The 19,380-nt window shown below is 41.5% G+C and overlaps 1 protein-coding gene across 1 annotated transcript in view; it reads right to left on the bottom strand.

The window, feature by feature from the left end:
• Window positions 1–19,380, bottom strand: part of GUCY1B1 (guanylate cyclase 1 soluble subunit beta 1) — a 45,455-nt gene that overhangs the window by 14,244 nt on the left and 11,831 nt on the right. Inside the window, exons 3-5 of the mRNA XM_075421610.1 lie at window positions 16,362–16,462; window positions 15,213–15,331; window positions 7,635–7,832 (exon numbers count right to left, since the gene is read on the bottom strand). Coding sequence (XP_075277725.1) covers window positions 7,635–7,832; window positions 15,213–15,331; window positions 16,362–16,462 — 418 coding nt within the window. The remainder of the gene's footprint in view (window positions 1–7,634; window positions 7,833–15,212; window positions 15,332–16,361; window positions 16,463–19,380) is intronic.

Here is a 19,380-nt window from a genome sequence, read left to right as displayed (position 1 = left end):
CAATATGAAAATAGAACAGATGTGCACAAACACTGCACTTGATCCCTAAGATATTTAGTTTATTAAATATTTCTCGTCCACAGCTGTCAGCCATGCTAGCTGATCGGTCAGGGAGTGCTGATTCCTGTATTTGTTCCTATACAAATGGAGGAGTGTAAAACAACAAAACAAGATTTTATTGCTAAATGATGCTTAATTTAAGAAGGTAGTGTTCCTTGATCTCCTATTTGACTATGCATTGAAAGGAAAGAGAGGCTTCTCTGGAGGACATTTCAGATCAGGAGCCTGATTTAGGTGCTCTATACCATGTGCTGCATTAGTCTTCTCTTTGTATTACATACATTAAGTAACTTTGAGAAAGATCAGCCTACTAAATTTACTGGTTCATATAGGTACCTAAAGCTGGATGTATGAATGCGTTCAACGTTAATGTTGATATGACCTAGTTTTCCTCTGAATTCAGGGTTAAACGCTCTCTTTTGTCTTCCTCTTCCTTAAATCATTATCTCTGAAATTGTGGCCATACTGAGGACTGAGAGAACACAGTTACAGTCTTAGTTCTTACTTTCTATCACTCATACACACTCCCATTGGTTTTATTTTATTTTTACTATTATTATGTCTAGGGATAGCTGACATTATATGCAGTAATCTTTTTCAAATTGTGTAGACTTATCACCAGAATTGATCTATGCGTCCAGATCATTTCCAGTCTTTGATCTTACTTCAAAGAGTTACTCTTGCCACATTGGAAAAAAAATCCATACTTGGATGAAAAGCTTCTTTATTCAGCAAAGCACTCCCAAAATTCATTTTTAAAAGTCTAGTAATTTTTAAGGAAATGGTCATATTAACAGCACACCACCTTCCAGAGATATTAATATTATCACCTAGCGACCTTCTTAGTCACTGCATACTAAGACTCTGTTACCAATCTGCACCTGTACTTACACATTTTTTCCTGCTACCATGCAGCATCTAACGGATTTTTCATAACTTCCCATTTTTTTTCCATTTACTACAAATGAATTATGCATCCATAAACAAAACTCAAGTGTTGGTTATAAAAAAACCCTATAAAAATAGAACTGCTATATGCTTCAAGACATCTAGCTAGATTTGAGACATGATCCTCCACAGATCCTACAAGCTTACACAGTCACGAAGTCAGTCATCACACACAACATGCTATTTTCTTAAACTTTATGCATTAGAACTGTGTCAGTAACAGTGCAAAAATGCAAGTTTCCCAGACATCTTCAAGTTCATTTACAACACCATTTTTGACCAAACTCCACGGCATCTAGAAATGCTTGCTGTACTAGTGCATCACATTAGTGCAGCCATGAACAACAGGCCAAACACATGGAAATGTGTCAGATCTACAAGACAGCCACAGCGCCAGCCACACACTCCTGGTAAACCCAATACGCTGTGGACATCGCTGGTTTACTGAACTGGATTCCAGTCATCCATGTACAGACCCTTATTAACAGAAGCTACAATCATACCCCTCTCCAGGCTAAGAAATAACTTCACATTGGATATGCAATTTCATGATGTCTTTTCTGCTCACATCATTTATGCACTATCTAATCTTCCTATCTATCTCATCCACCTTGTCAGCAAATTTAAAATAAGTATTTCTGGCCATTAACATAGTATGTTAAATTCTGTCCCTTCACCCTTGTACCTACAGATCCAACCTAATTGGCCAGACACTCATCTGGCATAAAGACCTGCCCTAGATACTCTGCAGTAAGCTTAACTAGAATAGAACTTCTCTATTGTTTCATTCTGCAAGCAAAGTTTGCAAGCCACAGAATTTCAGTATCATTTAAATGTTGTTTTAACATTTTTTAACAGGCTGCCCAGGGAGGTTGTGGAGTCTCCTTCTCTGGAGATATTCAAGACCCGCCTGGACAAGGTCCTGTGCAGCCTGCTGTAGGTGACCCTGCTTCGGCGGGGGGGTTGGACTAGATGACCCACAGAGGTCCCTTCCAACCCCTACTATTCTGTGATTCTGTGATTCTGTGATTCTGTTGAAGAAGCCTCTGTTAAATGCTTGACAAATGAAAATTGAGTGACAGAAGCAACAAAGCCAGGAATCATCTAATTCTTCCTCCCCCTGCGGTCTTAGCTGGTGAAGTGACATCAGTTCACCACGTCTAAGATCTCAGTCACCATAGTAACCGTAGTTAAAAACTGAAGGGAAAAATCACTCTCCTGGTTTCAAAGAGAATACATAACATCTGCCTGCTAACCTGACTGTGCTTTCCAGAAGACGTATCTTCATAATTTGTCCTTGCTTAGCCAAGTGAAAAATCACACCAATATTTCAGGGCAGACAGTTATCTTTAAATGACTTTGTGGTTTAATGTATTTGGTGTGCTTCACACAAGATATTAAATCAAGCAGCATCACTGCGATACAGCATGTATAACAAAACACATGCGATTTGTTAAACTTTCACTCATGTATCTACAAAACAAAACTCGATCTGATAGATACGTGCATGTCCCCAGGATACACTTTTACCTCAGCATGGGGGAGGGACAGAACGTCCTTGGACAGGAATCTTTTTCCATTGGATTGTGAAGATTAATACGAAGTCAGGTTTTTGCCATTAAAAGGGCAATACAGGATGAAATGCTTGATCTCTTCTGACCAAAACCAACTGTGCAATGCTACCTGACAAATCTGACTGCAGCTGTTTCAGGGTGATCCTGAGGCAAAGCAGTTCACTGTGGAAATGGTACCACTCTTAGCTTTCCACACCCAAAGTTAAAACCACCAGGATGTCTCCAGCTGGCAGCTGGCTTCAAGGCAGAGACTCTCACTGCATCAAACCTCTGAGCCCAGACCTAGTGAAGTTTCGGGGTGCCCTTGTGTCAGAATTAGCGGCTGATTATGCTCCACGATTGACTCCTCTGCATACACAGACAGCATTTTAAAGTATGGATCAGTACCACTTGTGCTGCACAAGTACTTCAGTAGTTTTTAAGCCAGCTCTTCAGCTGGTCACTTCCTGGCTTTGTTTTTTTTTTATACTGCCATTAGTAATGAGACAGACAGAAATTACCATCTTGTCAAGGATTTCCCCCTGCCTTTTCTCACTTGATATTGTAAACCATCTTCCCTGTCTAAAAGAAAGATTTTGACAGTCTGCTCTCAGATAATAACAGAACTGCAGAAGTCTGTTTTCCCAATGGATTTCTGGGCTGTGTAGGATTGTACAGCATTCTTCGTTGACTCATACCATTTGTACCCTTGAGGGACTAACTGTCCTGACTTTACCTTCACAGGTCACTCTCACTTACAGACAAACAACCTTTGACAAGTGAAGCAAGACAAGGCAGAGCCAGAAGGCTGCTAACAGAGATCTCATGCCAAAGCTGGTCATCAGCACCATGAAGATTTTTAGTTCTCATACTGAGACTGGCAGAACTTAAATATTCTTGCTGTCTTCTCCAAGTCAGCAAGAACTCTTGGGACAATACCTGCTGCAAAAATTATATAGTCTTCGCTCTATTCAGCTAAAAATGGATGACCATATCAGGGAAGATAAGGCAAATTGCATTTGAACTAATCAATTAATGTCAACCTAGGCCTTCCTGAACTATTCAACTGCAACTGCGAAATCAAAGTTCAAAACAAATTGCCTTCCTTTCAGTGCTAACAGAGTTTAACAGCGACAAACTGAGACATTTTCTTTTTTCTTGCCCTCAGCGCACACATACCCTAGGTGTTAAAAGACACCTTTCCTGAAGGACACGAGAACGTGTGTGTGTGCGCGCGCGTGTGTGTGCGTGTGTGTGCGTGTGTCTGTGTCTGTGCGTGTGTCTGTGTATCTGTGTGTCTGTGTCTGTCTGTGTGTGTCTGTGTGTGTCTGTGTCTGTGTGTCTGTGTCTGTGTGTGTCTGTGTGTATGTATGTATAAAAAAGTTCTGTGTGAAACAGCAGAAATGTGATAAAAGTAAACATTTTTTTTCTATTTGGCTATATCTCCACTCAAAAAAACAATTTTGGGACAAAACAAGAACAATGTGGTTTTCTCAATATGTATTTTGCCTCTTTTCATCACAAGATTCCTTCGTTTTTCTCTGCAGGTTGAGGGAGGTGATCCTTCCCCTCTACTCAGCACTGGTGAGGCCACACCCGGAGCGCTGTGTCCAGTTCTGGGCTCCTTGGTACCAGTGAGACATGGACACACTGGAGAGAGTGCAGTCAAGGGCCACTAAGATGATTAAGGCACTGGAGTGTCTCTCATCAGAGGAAAGGCTGAGATAGCTGGCATTGTTCAGCCTGGAGAAAAGACGGCTCAAGAGGATCTTATCCATGTGTACAAATACCTGCAGGGAAGGTGCAGAGGATGGAGCCAGGCTCTTTTCAGTGGTGCCTGGTGCCAGGACAAGAGGCAATGGGCACAAACTGAAACACAAGAGGTTCTGTCTGAAGATCAGGCAACACTTTCTAATGTGAGGGGGACTGAGTGCTGGCACCAGTTGTCCAAAGAGTTTGTCAAGTCTCCATCCCTGGAGGCAGCTGAGAACTGTCTGAGCATGGCCCAGAGCAACTGGTTCTAGGTGGCCCTGCTTAAGCAGGTGAGGTTGGACAAAATGCCCTCCAGAGGATCCTTCCAACCTCTGCCATTCTGCAATTCTATGTAACCCATGAAACAAAATCTAACCACTTAACGAAATAAAAACAGTATTGTCACAAACAATTATGATCTGCTACCACCTTCACAGAAACTGGTAATATGTAAGACAAATCCAAGCAAAAATCCATGAAAATACAGACTCAGAAGCATGCATTCTCTCAAGCAGATTTATGTAAGCATTTGCTGTAAACAGCCAGAGAAGAAAAGTGGATACTAAAGTACTAAACATCAAATTGCAGATATCAACTTTACACTAATATAAAGAGAACTATGCAGAACTTCCTAAACCAGTCCTGTGTTGGACTGTTAGGTAAACGCTTTGGATAAAGAGATTTGGAAAGACAGCTTCAGAATCTCAGCTCTGTTCTTGCAAGTCAGAAGGCAACATCAGTAACTTAGGGCTAGACACTGAGGCTCTTATCAGTTCCAATCTTTAAGCAAAATTCTAACTAAAGTCCAAACCAAAAATTCTACAGAAGAGGCACTGATCGGTCCACAAAAACTGAGGGGATGAAAAGCAACTCCACTGTTTTCCTGTGCTGTGCTATTTCAAACAATGCATTACTAACAGTCTGAAATACAAAAGCATTAATTTACTAACTTAGGAGGCAAGAGATCGAGACGAAAGAAGTCGGTCAATTTTTTTCTCCTGTTCATTTTTTTGAACAGTGTAAAACTAGCCAGGTACCACAACGGCAGACTTACTCTGCTTTAAAACCCTCACTCTGTACTATTAATGATTAATAGTTGACCTGTGGAGTAGTGGAGGGAGACTTTCATTGCCTGTGTGGATAAGCTGCAAATTTTGGCACTCTCACTCTACAGAAACAAGTAGCTGATTATTCTCTGCTTATCTACCACTGATGTCTGTGAGTACCTGTGGAGTAAAGTACTATTTAATGTCATTAAAGGTGTCAAAAGCTAGGTTTATTAACAAAGAGAGTCAAGAAAAAGTTCAGGGTTGAGGGCACATGACTTTCTAATACAGACAAGGGAAAAAATAGGGTAACAGACAAATTAAAATACAAACAATATGCACTTTCTTCAGTTTAGAGGTAACATTTTTAAGCACCTATGTGCTTTTGGCTCAGACGGTCTGGAAGAATAGTGTGGATTTAAATTAAACTTTGTGCTCACTTACAATAGGTTTGACCAATACTGTTAAATTTGTATTCGATTACAGTACAAGAATAAAATTTCCAGAAAAGCCTAAAAAAGTCAAATGAAAATGAGAAGTAAATTTAGAATCAATATTTAAACCTCTTTGGAACATATATTATTTGCGAGAAGTCCTAGATGGATATCAGAACTGTCCAACACAATCTTCTCAACAAAGTAACATTCAGACTGAGGACACAGTTTGAGAAAAGCTTGTTCTCGTAGCTGCTCTGCACATCCCAGATTTCTCCTCTGCCCCACTGATCATTTTTCTCTCTGCGTGACCCCTCAACTATGTTGGCAGAACTCCCTTTGACAGACAGAACACCAAATCACATAAAGCAACAGATGTGGGTAAAAATAACCAAGAGAAAAACCCTGTTATTTTGAACCTAGTTCATTTCCTCAGTCTAGTTTATTTTATAGCTCCAAAACAGCTGGAGAGAAACAGATGAAGAAGCTGTCATAGGACAAGCTCAGGCAGTAGGCGAAGGGGAACTGCGTAAGCTGCCTGTGCTACCAAAAGAAATGTTTGTTAAGCAACAGCTTCGGCATTCTTGCAGCCAACTTTCCAACATGGTCCTCCTTGTCTTTCTCAACACTTTGAATAAACAGGGACCTAAGAAGAGGATTGTTTTGATTCTGTTGCATCCTTCTGTATCTGACTACTAACACCTGCTGCAAAAGTTTGAAACATGGATTTCTACAAAGCAGAATCTAAACAAGGACATCAAGTAGACCACCATCACTATACAGAACCAGCCATTCTGTATAAACCTGAGCTAGTTTATAACAAGAAACCTAAAAGGCAAATACTCCGACACAGCAGTACAAATACCTTTGTCACCGGGTTCCTTGTAAATCTCTTATCTGAGCAAGATCACATTTTTGTGGTACACTCATGAAACTGGAACTGATTTTCTGAGCAAGTATACAATGAAACTGTGCTAGAAATGTAATACGACTAGGTAATGGTTAAAAAAAAAATGCTTGTTGTATGCTCTTAGATTCTCTTGTACTTGATAAAAAATATTTTATATCAGTTGCAATATTTATAACACCAAAAAGCTTTATTTGCTGTTTTTCCCCAGACATATCTGCACCTTGGATCAAGCTCTGATTTTACACGATTACACATGCAGGGCCAAATCAGTTAAATCTTTCTGTTGCTCTGTATGGACACAAAGCAGAAGCGTCTTTCCACAAGCAACTTCGCACACATGACATTATGTAAATTCTGTGACTGGGGAACATTTTTCCACTTCTAGGGCTGCAGGTGTCTATCCAGCCACGCTCCCACACAATGGCAGTATGAGATCTACAAACACATCTTGATTCTGGGAAGGAAGAAAACACTCTGCTCGCCAGCCAGGCCTCTTCAATGCACATCAGCCTCACAGTTTGCACATAGATGAAGAATCTAGGACACAGAGACATAATGTCCGTGTTCTCACAGAATACAGTAGACAGTAAGAAACATACGCCAAATATAAAATAAAGTGAAAAATAACACCCCAAATAACCCAGTACCTAATTTCTGTACATCATCTCCTTCTTTGAGTAAGGGGATATTGTTCTGAACTGTTCCCTGATTGGATCTGTTTGCAAATTAGCGCTGGGCTTCTCAGCACATGGCTGACCTGTTGTTAAAGTAACACAGATGCTGATGGCTCTTCCTGAGTCAGTACTGATGCCACTGCTTCACAGAGGACAGCAACAATGAAAATGATTGTTTGACATCACTTCACTTTTGATTTTCTTGATTTTGTCCTAATGCCATAAACTTCCAATGTGTACATCCCTTCAGACATTACCTTCATGTCTATTTCTGTACCGTGGATCTGCTGAGCTACTGTTTTGATGATTCCAATGACAATGTCCTGGAGACCTTCTCTTTCTGAATAGTAATGCAGAATGAGTCCCTTCCCCTTCTCTGCATCAGTGCATCTAAAGGAAGGGGCTCGCATACCCGGGTAAATAGTAGCAAGGTGGTCATGCAAAGCATCCAGGTTCTGGAAGAAATTAAAAACATTATTATAAGGCATTCACTTCTTAGTTCTGAAGAAAGTAAGAACTTATTCTGCCTAATATGAACATCTCCTTTCTCCTACTGCTCACACTCCCTGTGCATTTGACTTATTATTTGGAGAACTGTCACCACAGCAGGCTTTTCAGGTAGCTTGCGATGTTCTTTCCATCTGCTGTGGCAAGATTTGGACAATGAATGGCATCAAAATTAGCACGATTAAAAATTACTCCAGGTAGTAACAATTCATGCTTGACTATCCTGTACTTCGAAACACTCCAATGGTTAAAGACCTTGTGTGTGTTTCTCAGTCCTGTACCTCATTCATTTTCATCCCTTCCAAATACTAGTCCCTATAATCTCCTCTTCAGATGTGAATTTAGGTGTCAGATACAAACCAGCATGTCTGAATAAACACCAATCTTTTTCCTTATTCTCACTGAAACAGCCTAGTTCTAATACAACAGTCAATGCGAGTTTACAGGGCCTGACAAAGTCTCAAATTTTAAAGTAAAGACTTAAGTGATTAAAAGACCAGCCTCAAATACATACTGTCTTTGAGAATAATTGAAAAAAATCCACAGAATACACAGAACATATCACAGCTGCTGTAATAATGTTTCAGAACAGGTTATTCAAGAAAGGGAAGAGGTTGCCTATTTTTCCAGCTGATGTCCTGGACATCTTATGTATTTAACTTTAAATTTTGACCAGACAAATTGCTATCTTGAGAGGAAAGCTAAATGATAAATTCATACACATATCTAATGACATTAAAGAGAACAATGAGATCAAAATCACACTTCGAAGGCAACGCTAGCTCCAACTTTTATTATGAAGCAATTATCAAGGCTCTGGTTTGCTCTTTACTGGATACTTCACAGAAAGAGAGAAACCTAGAGCAGCCTTGCTGGATAGTGTTGCAACCCACTTAATTATTTACCTATATTGTAAAATTCATACAATTCCTTTACATCCTAAGTCCAGAACATTACTGCATATTTTAAATGTTGTTCTCCCACTCGCCCAGGTAACTGCTAACACCAAGCTTTACATATTGTTTCCTGCCAGTACAAGGAGAAGTGAAGCGAAAATATTTTCAATGTGCTGTCTGGGCCATTCTTCACCTTTCATGAGCATCTGTCGATCGTCATATTTGTGGAAGCATACTGAACTTGATTTCATGTGAGCTGTGAAGTGCTGGAACAGCTGCCTCTTCTCCTGGGAAGCCTCCAGAGGAAATGAGCCTCTTAGAAATGAATTCTGTAGGATGCACTCAGCCTGGAACTTCCTCCTTCAGTTTTTTAGTTTGTTTCAAATTCATGCTTTTGTTGCTGTATCAACACCTCCAAATTAAAACTTGCAGAGGCAACAATCTGGGAGTCGTCAATTCATTGCAGCTGTTAGCGGGCATTCAATTGCAAACATTATAATGCTTGAAGGCAAATTCTGTAAGAACTTTGCAGGGTTCAAGACAATGAAATTGGAAGAGACTGCTTTGAAGAGCGTGGATGAGAAAAGAGCAAGAGAGCTGACTGGCTCAGAGGGAGTGCCCCACAATCTCCTTAACTGGGTGCAGAGCTGCTCTTTCAGTACACATGCCTCAGAAACAGCTGGGACACATTGACCTTTTGGAAAAAGACTCTTAAGCAGATACATGGGAAAACACAATAATCTTCCAGTTACACAGTCATCAACACCTGAAGAATTGAAAAAGGCATTTGTTATGGGAAGTGGCCAATGTCAAGGACAGAATTTTTATAAGATGGTTGTCTAATTACTAACATTTAAGTCCAGAACAAGTGTTGCTAACAAATGGCAGTAGTCGCATTCTACAAGACCACTTTGCCACTCTACTACCCCATTACTGACTTTGGCCAAGCAGTGTCACTGGCAAGCCCACGCGATATGTCCTTCAGTCTTGACTCTAATCACCCAGAGTGGGGTACTTGCCCAAGATGTGTAGCAGCTGCTTTCCAGTCCCCAGTGTTCACAGTCACAGGCCCTGGTTCTCATGGGGGACTTCAACCACCCTGACATCAGCTGGGAAGACCATACAGCTAGGTAGGTGCAATCCAGGAGGTTCCTACAGAGCATCGATGATAACTTTCTGATGCAAGTGGTGGAGGAACCAACAAGGAAAGGCGCTCTGCTGGACCGTGTATTAACAAACAAGGAGGGACTGGCGGAGGATGTGAAGGCTGGAGGTAGACTCGGCTGCAGTGACCATGAAATGGTCGAGTTCAGGATCCTGCGTGGAGGAAGCAGGGCGATAAGCAGGATCAAAACCTTGGACCTCAGGAGGGCTGACTTTGGCCTCTTCAAGGAGCTACTGGGAGGAATCCCGTGGGCCAGGGCTCTCGAAGGCAGGGGGGTCCAAGAGTGCTGGTCACTCTTTAAACATCACTTCCTCCACGCTCGGGAGCGGTGCATCCCCCTGAGAAAGAAATGGAGCAAAGGAGGCAGGAGACCTGCATGGTTAAACAAGGAGCTTCTAGTGGAGATCAGGTGGAAGAGAAAGGTCCATGGAATGTGCAAAGAGGGGCAGGCTACTTGGGAAGAGTACAGGAATGTGGTCAGAGCATGCAGGGATGTGACGAGGAAGGCCAAGGCCCACCTGGAATTGAAGCTGGCAAGGGTGTCAAAAACAACAAGAAGGGCTTCTTCAACTACACCAGCAGCAAAAGGAAGGCTAGGGACAATGTGGGGCCGCTGCTGAATGAGGCGGGTGTCCTGGTGACGGAGGATGCAGAGAAGGGAGAGCTACTGAATGCCTTCTTTGCTTCAGTCTTCAGGGCAAAGGCAGGCCCTCAGAAATCCCAGGCGCCGGAGGTAAGAGAAGAAGCCCACAGCGAGGATGACTTTCCCTTGGTTGAGGAGGACTGTGTGAGGGATCGCTTAAGCGATCTGGACGTCCACAAATCCATGGGCCCCGATGGAATGCACCCACGAGTGCTGAGGGAGCTGGCGGATGTCATTGCTGAGCCACTCTCCATCACCTTTGAGAGGTCCTGCAGGACAGGAGAGGTGCCTGAGGACTGGAGAAAGGCCAATGTCACGCCAGTCTTCAAAAAGGGCAAGAAGGAGGACCCAGGGAACTACAGGCCGGTCAGCCTCACCTCCATCCCGGGAAAGGTGATGGAGCAGCTTATCCTGGAGGCCATCATCAAGCAAGCTGAGGAAAAGAAAGTTATCAGGAGTAATCAGCATGGATTCACCAAGGGGAAATCATGCCTGACCAATCCGATAGCTTTCTATGATGACATGACTGGCTGGGCAGATGAGGGGAGAGCAGTGGATGTTGTCTACCTAGACTTAAGCAAGACTTCCGACACAGTCTCCCATGATATCCTCCTAGGGAAGCTCAGGAAGTGTGGGCTGGATGAGTGGTTGGTGAGGTGGATTAAGAACTAGCTGAATGGCAGAACTCAGAGGGTTGTCATCAGTGGCGCTGAGTCTAGTTGGAGGCCGGTAACTAGTGGTGTTGCCCAGGGGTCAGTACTGGGCCCAGTCTTGTTCAACTTCTTCATCAACGACCTGGATGAAGAGCTAGAATGTACCTTCAGCAAGTTTGCTGATGACACCAAACTGGAAGGTGTGGTAGATACACCAGAAGGCTGTGCTACCATTCAGCGTGACCTGGACAGGCTGGAAAGTTGGGCAGAGAGGAACCTGATGAGGTTCAACAAGGGCAAATGCAGGGTCCTGCATCTGGGGAGGAACAACCCCACACACCAGTATAGGCTTGGGGCGGACCTGCTGGAGAGCCGCTCTGTGGAGAGGGACCTGGGTGTCCTGGTGGACGACAGGTTGACCATGAGCCAGCAGTGTGCCCTGGCTGCCAAGAAGGCCAATGGCATTCTGGGGTGCATTAGGAGGAGTGTGGCCAGCAGGTCGAGGGAGGTTCTCCATCCCCTCTACACTGCCCTAGTGAGGCCTCATCTGGAGTACTGTGTCCAGTTCTGGGCTCCCCACTTCAAGAAAGATGAGGAGCTACTGGAGACAGTCCAGCCGAGGGCTACAAGGATGGTGAGGGGACTGGAGCATCTCTCCTACAAGGAGAGGCTGAGGGAGCTGGGCTTGTTCAGCCTGAAGAAGAGAAGGCTGAGAGGTGACCTAATAAATGCTTATAAATATCTGAAGGGTGGGTGTCAGGAGGATGGGGCCAAGCTCTTTTCAGTGGTGCCCAGTGACAGGACAAGGGGCAATGGGCACAAACTGAAGCAGAGGAAGTTCCGTCTGAACATGAGGAAGAACTTCTTCCCTCTGAGGGTGACGGAGCACTGGAACAGGCTGCCCAGGGAGATTGTGGAGTCTCCTTCTCTGGAGATATTCAAGACCCGCCAGGATGTGGTCCTCTGCAGCCTGCTGTAGGTGACCCTGCTTCGGCAGGAGGGTTGGACTAGATGACCCACAGAGGTCCCTTTCCAACCCCTACCATTCTGTGATTCTGCGATTCTGTCTTTCCTCCCTATGCATACAGATTATGGGGTGAGCAAAGAGCTTCTTGTATTCAGAACCTTGCTACAACACATAGTCAAGAAGCAGTAGAGACATGCTTCCAGTCCAAAGAGCTGAAATCACTCTCAGATCCTGTCATTTTGACACTGTCATTGTCACTCCCACTCCTATTTTTTTTTGTGTTTGATCCATTCCAAATTGATATTACAGCTTCTGGAAGAACAAATGTGTCTTTTTTTCTAGGTTGCTCACTTGCTGTGGACCAGAGGTGCAGTCAGGTACAGATAATAACAGGTTAAGCTCTCTCCCTGAGTTGTTGGCTCCTAGACTGCCCAGAAGTATGCCACAGCATGTGCTGGGAGCAGAGACACTAATTGCAGAGCAGTGACCAGCTCCATGGTGAAACAGAAAGGGATCTCCAAGCAAGAGCAAGCAGTGATACTAAATCACGCAGGTCCTGGCTAGTCTAAAAGCAAAAGAGTTGTGATTGGCACCTGAAATACAAAGATATGCTGTTCAGCTCTGTGTGGTACAGAGCATCTGGAAACTTTTCTAAAAGAGGAATTAAGACTCCTGAAATTTACTGAGCTGCAATTATGAACAACTAAATAGCCACATAAATGATCCCCTAAATGAGAGTACTAACCACTACTCCAGTGTTAGATTTTCATTCAGTAGAAAGCTACTGAAGATAACATAAAAGCTCAGGTTGGGGTTCTTAGGAAGTACCTTTTTTCACACTACTTCTCTTTGGCACAGTGTCTTTCAATACGATTTGCAATTTTTCCAGGCCTGTGTTTTTCAGGGAAAGTATAAATATTAGATTTAGCTGTGCTATCTTTTTTTTCTTTCATGAAGCTTGAAGTACCTGTGTTTCATCTGCGAATAAACAAAATTTTCTCTGAGACGTCAAGGGAAACAGAACATAAAATACAAGATTTACTTTCACATGCTTTAGAAAGCTGCAGCCCTCAATTATTTTGTACATCCTGGACTTAGTACAGATTTCAAGAAGCACGTTTTGGAACTCTATCATGTATTTTAAGAACCTGACAAAAGTTCAACACATTAAACCCATTCTGCTCCTATTTTTGTAACAGGTATTTCAAATAGTTTTCTGATTTAACCTGACTGCTGGAAGATGCAAAAATAATAAATCATGGATACCATTGATTTTCCATTATAATAAAAACCTAAAAAGTACACTTCTGGCACAGCTATTAATACATTAATCCTGTTAAAATTTAAAGAAGTATATAATAGCCAATGTCATCTGTTAACACTGAAATGCAAACAAAGCAGCTTAAAATACTGTCATTACAAGAATATAAATGTAAGCTGCTCATGCTTTTGTAGAGCTTTGGTATGCACTACAAACGTGTTCAGTCTTTTCATCATCACACATGGTAAGGAATGGAAAGAGAAGTACACTATATGGCAAAGGGGACGAAGGAAAGCAATAGGGAAGGGCTGGCCCATCTATGTGTACCCAAAGTGACAGAGCAATGGGCCAGCTATGTCTTTTTTTCCCTCCTCCCCTATTCTTGCTCTACCTTAACCACAACTTCACTACATGAGTCATCTTTAAAAACTACACTTATCTGAAGGCTTTCTTTGATGGCAGCCTGTGAATGAAGCTATGAAGTATAAAGGATGTCACATCCCACAGACAAACAACGGTACACAGATGACGCATGGTATGCATATGTTGGAGCATACACACACCCTGTCTGTCTGTCCAGCAATTACAGTCGATGGGATTTGTACAGGAAGTCTGAGCTGACTACATCTAGGATGCCGTGGAATAATCCAGGTTTTGAGGCAAGTAGAGAGACACAAAAGTAAACATTCTAGTAATCAAGTAAACCATGCACTCTGCTTTTTTCACATTATTGCTGGAGAGATTTTAAGGGAACAGAAGATATGAGGCTGCTACATCTCCAGAGGAGATCAACAGAGATTTGACACTTGGCTTTTGGGCAATCTTCTGTGAAATCTTTATCAGTTCAGTGTTTTTAAGCTCATTATAGCACGCGTTTCTCTCATATGTCACAAATCTTAAATCCAAAGTGTTTTTTTGAAGTGAACAATTTTCAGGTGACAAGAAAGGAAAGCCCATTTTTTCTACACTTCGAAATCACACTTCAGCGAAGTTACAACATTTCTTGCATGCTACTGAAAAATTGTTTTCATTTTGTTTGGTTTTACAGTACAGCATCATGCTGTTCTGCAGTTAGGAAAGCACAAAAATTGACTTAAACACTGCTGCTCTATCCCACTCTCAGTTGACGAAGGATAATGTCTTAGAGATAAGCTGTGTATGAGCCCTAGCTCTGTACATAATGTACAATTAGCAATAATCAGTATCTACCATCCATCAGAGAACTTCAGAGAACAAATATCCTGCAAATCTGAAGACCACACTTTCTGTTGGTACAAATAAGGTAAGTCTTTTTACTTAACACACACAGTTTGAATTGGTGGGGTCTGTCATGTCTCTTGTACTCCATACTTACGTTACATATGAAAACCTCTGTTCAAAACTTCTCTTCGAATTTCAAATGAAATTTCAGATTTATGAATGCCTCTGCAATCCCAGCTTACCTGCCTTCTCACTCCTTTTTTATGAAATTGAACAGTCAAAGATGCTATGTGAAAATTATTGCTCTATCAGGTAACTGAATAATACATTAACTGAGAGAGAACAAGAACAACAATGCCAAAACTGCTGAGCAGTGGAAAGCTCTATAGAATACAAATAACAAGGAAGAAAGTTTTCAGACACTTCTCCACAAATAACTGGGAGATTACACAGTACAACCTATATCTCCAGATCTCAATCTAACCTGTTGACTAGACCATAGTTCTGTCTGGTGCCTGATACAATTTGGCATAAAATTCTTACCTGCAAAAACTCTCTGACATTTGAGCCCAAGACACGCAAAATTGTATCATAACCAGATTCTTGACAAAACACAAAAAACATCTTCCCAAACATTTGAAGAATTTCCCCGGCATTCAGATCTAGATAAAACAGGAAAATATGAGTCAGTCCAAACGCTGTATTTCATGTACTTTGCTTCCTACTTTAGCCTCGTATTCATAAAATAGACAGACAGTACCTAAACTCTACCCAGATCCAGTGTGAAGAATATGAGAAAAACAAGATTCAGGGTCCACATGGCAAATAACGAGTATTCAATACAGGAATCTCATTAGGATTTACCAGTTACCATTATGACTTTGCTGCACTGTGCATTTCACACATGCATAGCATTTTAGATTTTGATACAGACAAGAAATCACTACTTGAAAGGAAAGGAACTTAGGTGTTAGTAGCACTTGCCTCAGGGGAGTTACTTGTGGTTTACAATAGCATGAAACCACATCAGCTGCTCCAGTTCAGCATAACTACTACAGTAATCGTAGCTTTATGGGTTCTTGGCTGATTACTGATTCAGAACAAATTCATACCGCACGTGGGTCTGCAGATGAAATAATGCTGATTGATAGGCATAATTCTACCTTTTAAATTCCAGACCAGCGCTGCAATGATTGGAAATCAATGTGACCCAAATCAACGGCAGATATGAAATGAGATGTGCCCATGCCACAAACATTGTAATTCAACAAGCTTGTTCAGCAGAGAGATCAAGGATTCAGTCATGGCCTGCTCTTGCAGCAGCAGTTAAAAACTGGGTCTACTGGCAAGGTAGTATACTGCTATACAGTGGTATATTGCTATTTCATGACTGCTTGTAACACTGACCATGCTCTGTGGATGAGGTATATTACTGCAGTTTAAGGTGTACCTGTGACTGAATACTCTGGAAGTAACAAAAATCATTTAAAGGAATAAAAGTAACAAAAGTATCTTAAATAAATAAATAAAAATACTTTCTTCTGAAATTTTTGTTTAAATGGTCTCTTTGACCAATACTCTGTTTTCACTTCCTCTGTGCTAAATCCTGTTTCTTTCTGCTACATGGGGTGGGGGACGGTGGTGTCATCTTTTATGTGAGGAACGGGCAAAGAAGATAGCCATATTACTTACTAAGGACCTTGCTTGCAGCTGCAACCAGATCATAGGTTTTGGAATCATCGTAAATTATCCTGACAAGAAACTGTCCTTCTTCATCTAGCTGTGCCTCCTTCCTAGAAAGCAAAAAGAATAAAATCTTTTTGGTTGAGGGAGAAGCATCATATCGATAAATCAATTGTGTATGGTATGGTATCAAAGCTTTTAAATAAGGTACAGTACAAGTATTTCAGACCACATGTGTTCTGAAAATAACAATCAGCTGTGAGAAAATAAACATGATTTTTCAGTACAGAGCCTCACAAAAAAGCTGCTGAACTAGTAAAGACCGAATTTGCATTTTAAAATAGGGGAATATCCAATAATGGGCTCTTTAAAGACTTTCTCCGCAAGTGTTTTCACTCCTTCCAATTTTGATTACACTTTATTTACAAAAGGCATGGGATGTTTAGAACAACCATTTGCACCTATCTTCAAAGATGAATCTAAGATCCAGATGTAAGTACCTAATACCTTTTTTCAGAATTCTCCACATGCCTAGTAGATAGGAAAAAAAAAAAGGATGCTAGGATTTTATAAGCCCTTGTTCTCACACTGCATGTCAGTTTTTCATGAGTAAAGTGTCACTACTTTGCTAAAGCATGATAAAAATATACATTTCTTCACTAAAGGAAAAAATTCTCAACCTCAGGTTTAAGACAACACTCATACATGTGTCACATGCATACTTACTACTGCTGCTAAGCAAAAAAACAAAACACGACGACTCCTTTGTTTCTCAGGTTCATTTATTATTCTCTTCAGTTTGAACACTGAGTCAGTAGCTTGTCCAAAGGGCGGCACAACTCTGTAGGCTATTTTTTTTCCTGAGGAAAACAAGCTGATATCCCTAGGCAATGAACTGTTGTGCCTCCCAAGCCTTGCGCTTGACACAAGTGGGTTATTTACTGAGGAGGGCCCACAAGCGCCTTCCTCCCTGTTTGACCGCATGTGCTTGCCACAGGAGCCAGGCCCTGGAGATGCACCGGTGGCTGAGCCCCAGCTCCCGGAGGAGGCCACGGAGCTACCTGATGGGCAGGCAGACCCCCGGGCCTGAAGGGCCACGCACAGAGCAGGCCAGGGGATGCGGCCATGACCCTGCCCTGTTGCGAGGGCAAGTCACGTTCTGTGTTTGCTCCTCATCCCCAGGCACGTTCTCCTTCAGCAGAGAGAGGCGGATGTGCAGGGAGCACACCACGGTCTCTGATGAAGCCATGCTCTGTTTGTTGAAGTCCCCATCCGCCAAAGGAGCACAGCCTCCTTTCTCAGTATATTTTCTATGACAGCTGTTCACCTTCTGTGATCTCTTGCAAAAATAGTGACAAAAGAGGAGACATTTGTAGGTACTCATGCTCTAATTTAGGAGCTTAGAATGGATTTCAGCTCAGCAAAACTAATGTGATCATGGCACTGACAGCATCTTTGCAAGTGGAGGGTCACAGCTACCTCACGAAAAAAAAAGATAGCCTTTCATCTAAACACAGCTCTACACCGCAGACAAAAGAAAGGCAAAGAGGCAGGAAAGCCTAGAAGAGAATGACTGAATCACATCTTCTTAAGTTACACCAAAACCCAAATTAGTACAGGCAGTTGTTCTTTAGAAAAAGCCTTACAACTACAAAAAATACCAAAAAGGTAGCTGATGAGGTAGTTTTTTTATAAAAAACTAAGCATATGTCACACAAATCAAGACATTCATCAACCTAGGACTGCAATAATTATTTTTCTAAAGCACAAATGAAGAACTCAGTTAAAAACTATTTACTAGCACCATGGTAGTGAAGGATTTTTACCAAAGTAGGACAAAATTCTCCTTGAGATAAGGCTGAAACATACGGTTTAAGAGTAAATATTTCTAACTGCTCTAAATTTCTAATGGTCATCAGAGGAATTATAAACACATAAAAAGTAGATTCTAAATCTACTATGTGAAATCCTACATCCCTTTTCACATCAAAATCGTTGCCTCCATCCTTACAACAGGATCAACCATCAATCAAAACACAAGTCTTTGACTGAAACTTAGATTCTCATTTTCTAGAGCTGGCATAATTTATTTTAAAAATGACATAACAGAAAATAGTAATGCCTGCATAACCATTCAAATATTTACAGTTGTAATGGAATTATTCAGCCACACAAACCAAAACATTTTCTGTGTTATTCAAATGCGAGAAAGGTCTGAGAATTAAGTACTCTTGTTCATCTTAAAACTGCTAGATGGCCAATGGGACTGCTGACACGGTCTGATTCCAATCTCCTATAATAGTACTGTATTGACTTCAACGAAATTCCTTGTCATTTAACCCTGCTATTGATATCATCAGTCTTTGATATCTGTTCACTTATCAATGGAAGTCTGGAACCCATTATTTTCTTTTTCCTCTTCATCTTCCTTTAATCTCGCTCATCACATTCTTACTCCTGACCAAAAATTATACCACACTGTTCCTGTATCTCAAAAATGTGTCTACTTTTTTGATTTGATCTTCTTTGATTCTCATAACATTATATGGAACTGGAAGTCAGACAGTTTGGAGGGAAGTTTGCACAGGGTGAACAAACTTTCCCACATCTCTGGTACACACTATGCTTCCTTTTAGTCTCTCTGATCTCAGCTAAACCACAGAGGATAACACACACATCTGGAAAAGCAATGAACATCCTCAAAAATACTGCATACTTGCACAATCCAGTAGACAGAGGTTTTGTGCTTGAGAATTTTCTCTGTTAAAAACTGACCCAGTTTGATCCTGCTGCTATCTATTTCAAAACTTCTTACATGTCTTTACCATTACATCAACTGGAACTTTTCCTGTTTCCTTCTCTGCGCCAACTCATGATTTCTTTTTTCTTATTTTAATTGTCTTCAAATTACCTTGCCAAAGTTTTTCTTCAATGCCTGCAGTTTCTCTGAACCACTACTTTTAAAAATCACCACTGGTTATTTCAATGCCTATTCCATTTAGATTATTTTAGCTATTTTGTTTTTCTC

The sequence above is a fragment of the Opisthocomus hoazin genome, chromosome 5, assembly GCF_030867145.1.
Source record: "Opisthocomus hoazin isolate bOpiHoa1 chromosome 5, bOpiHoa1.hap1, whole genome shotgun sequence".
Taxonomy (NCBI): Eukaryota; Metazoa; Chordata; class Aves; order Opisthocomiformes; family Opisthocomidae; genus Opisthocomus; species Opisthocomus hoazin.
This window is presented reverse-complemented; position numbering and strand designations above follow the sequence as displayed.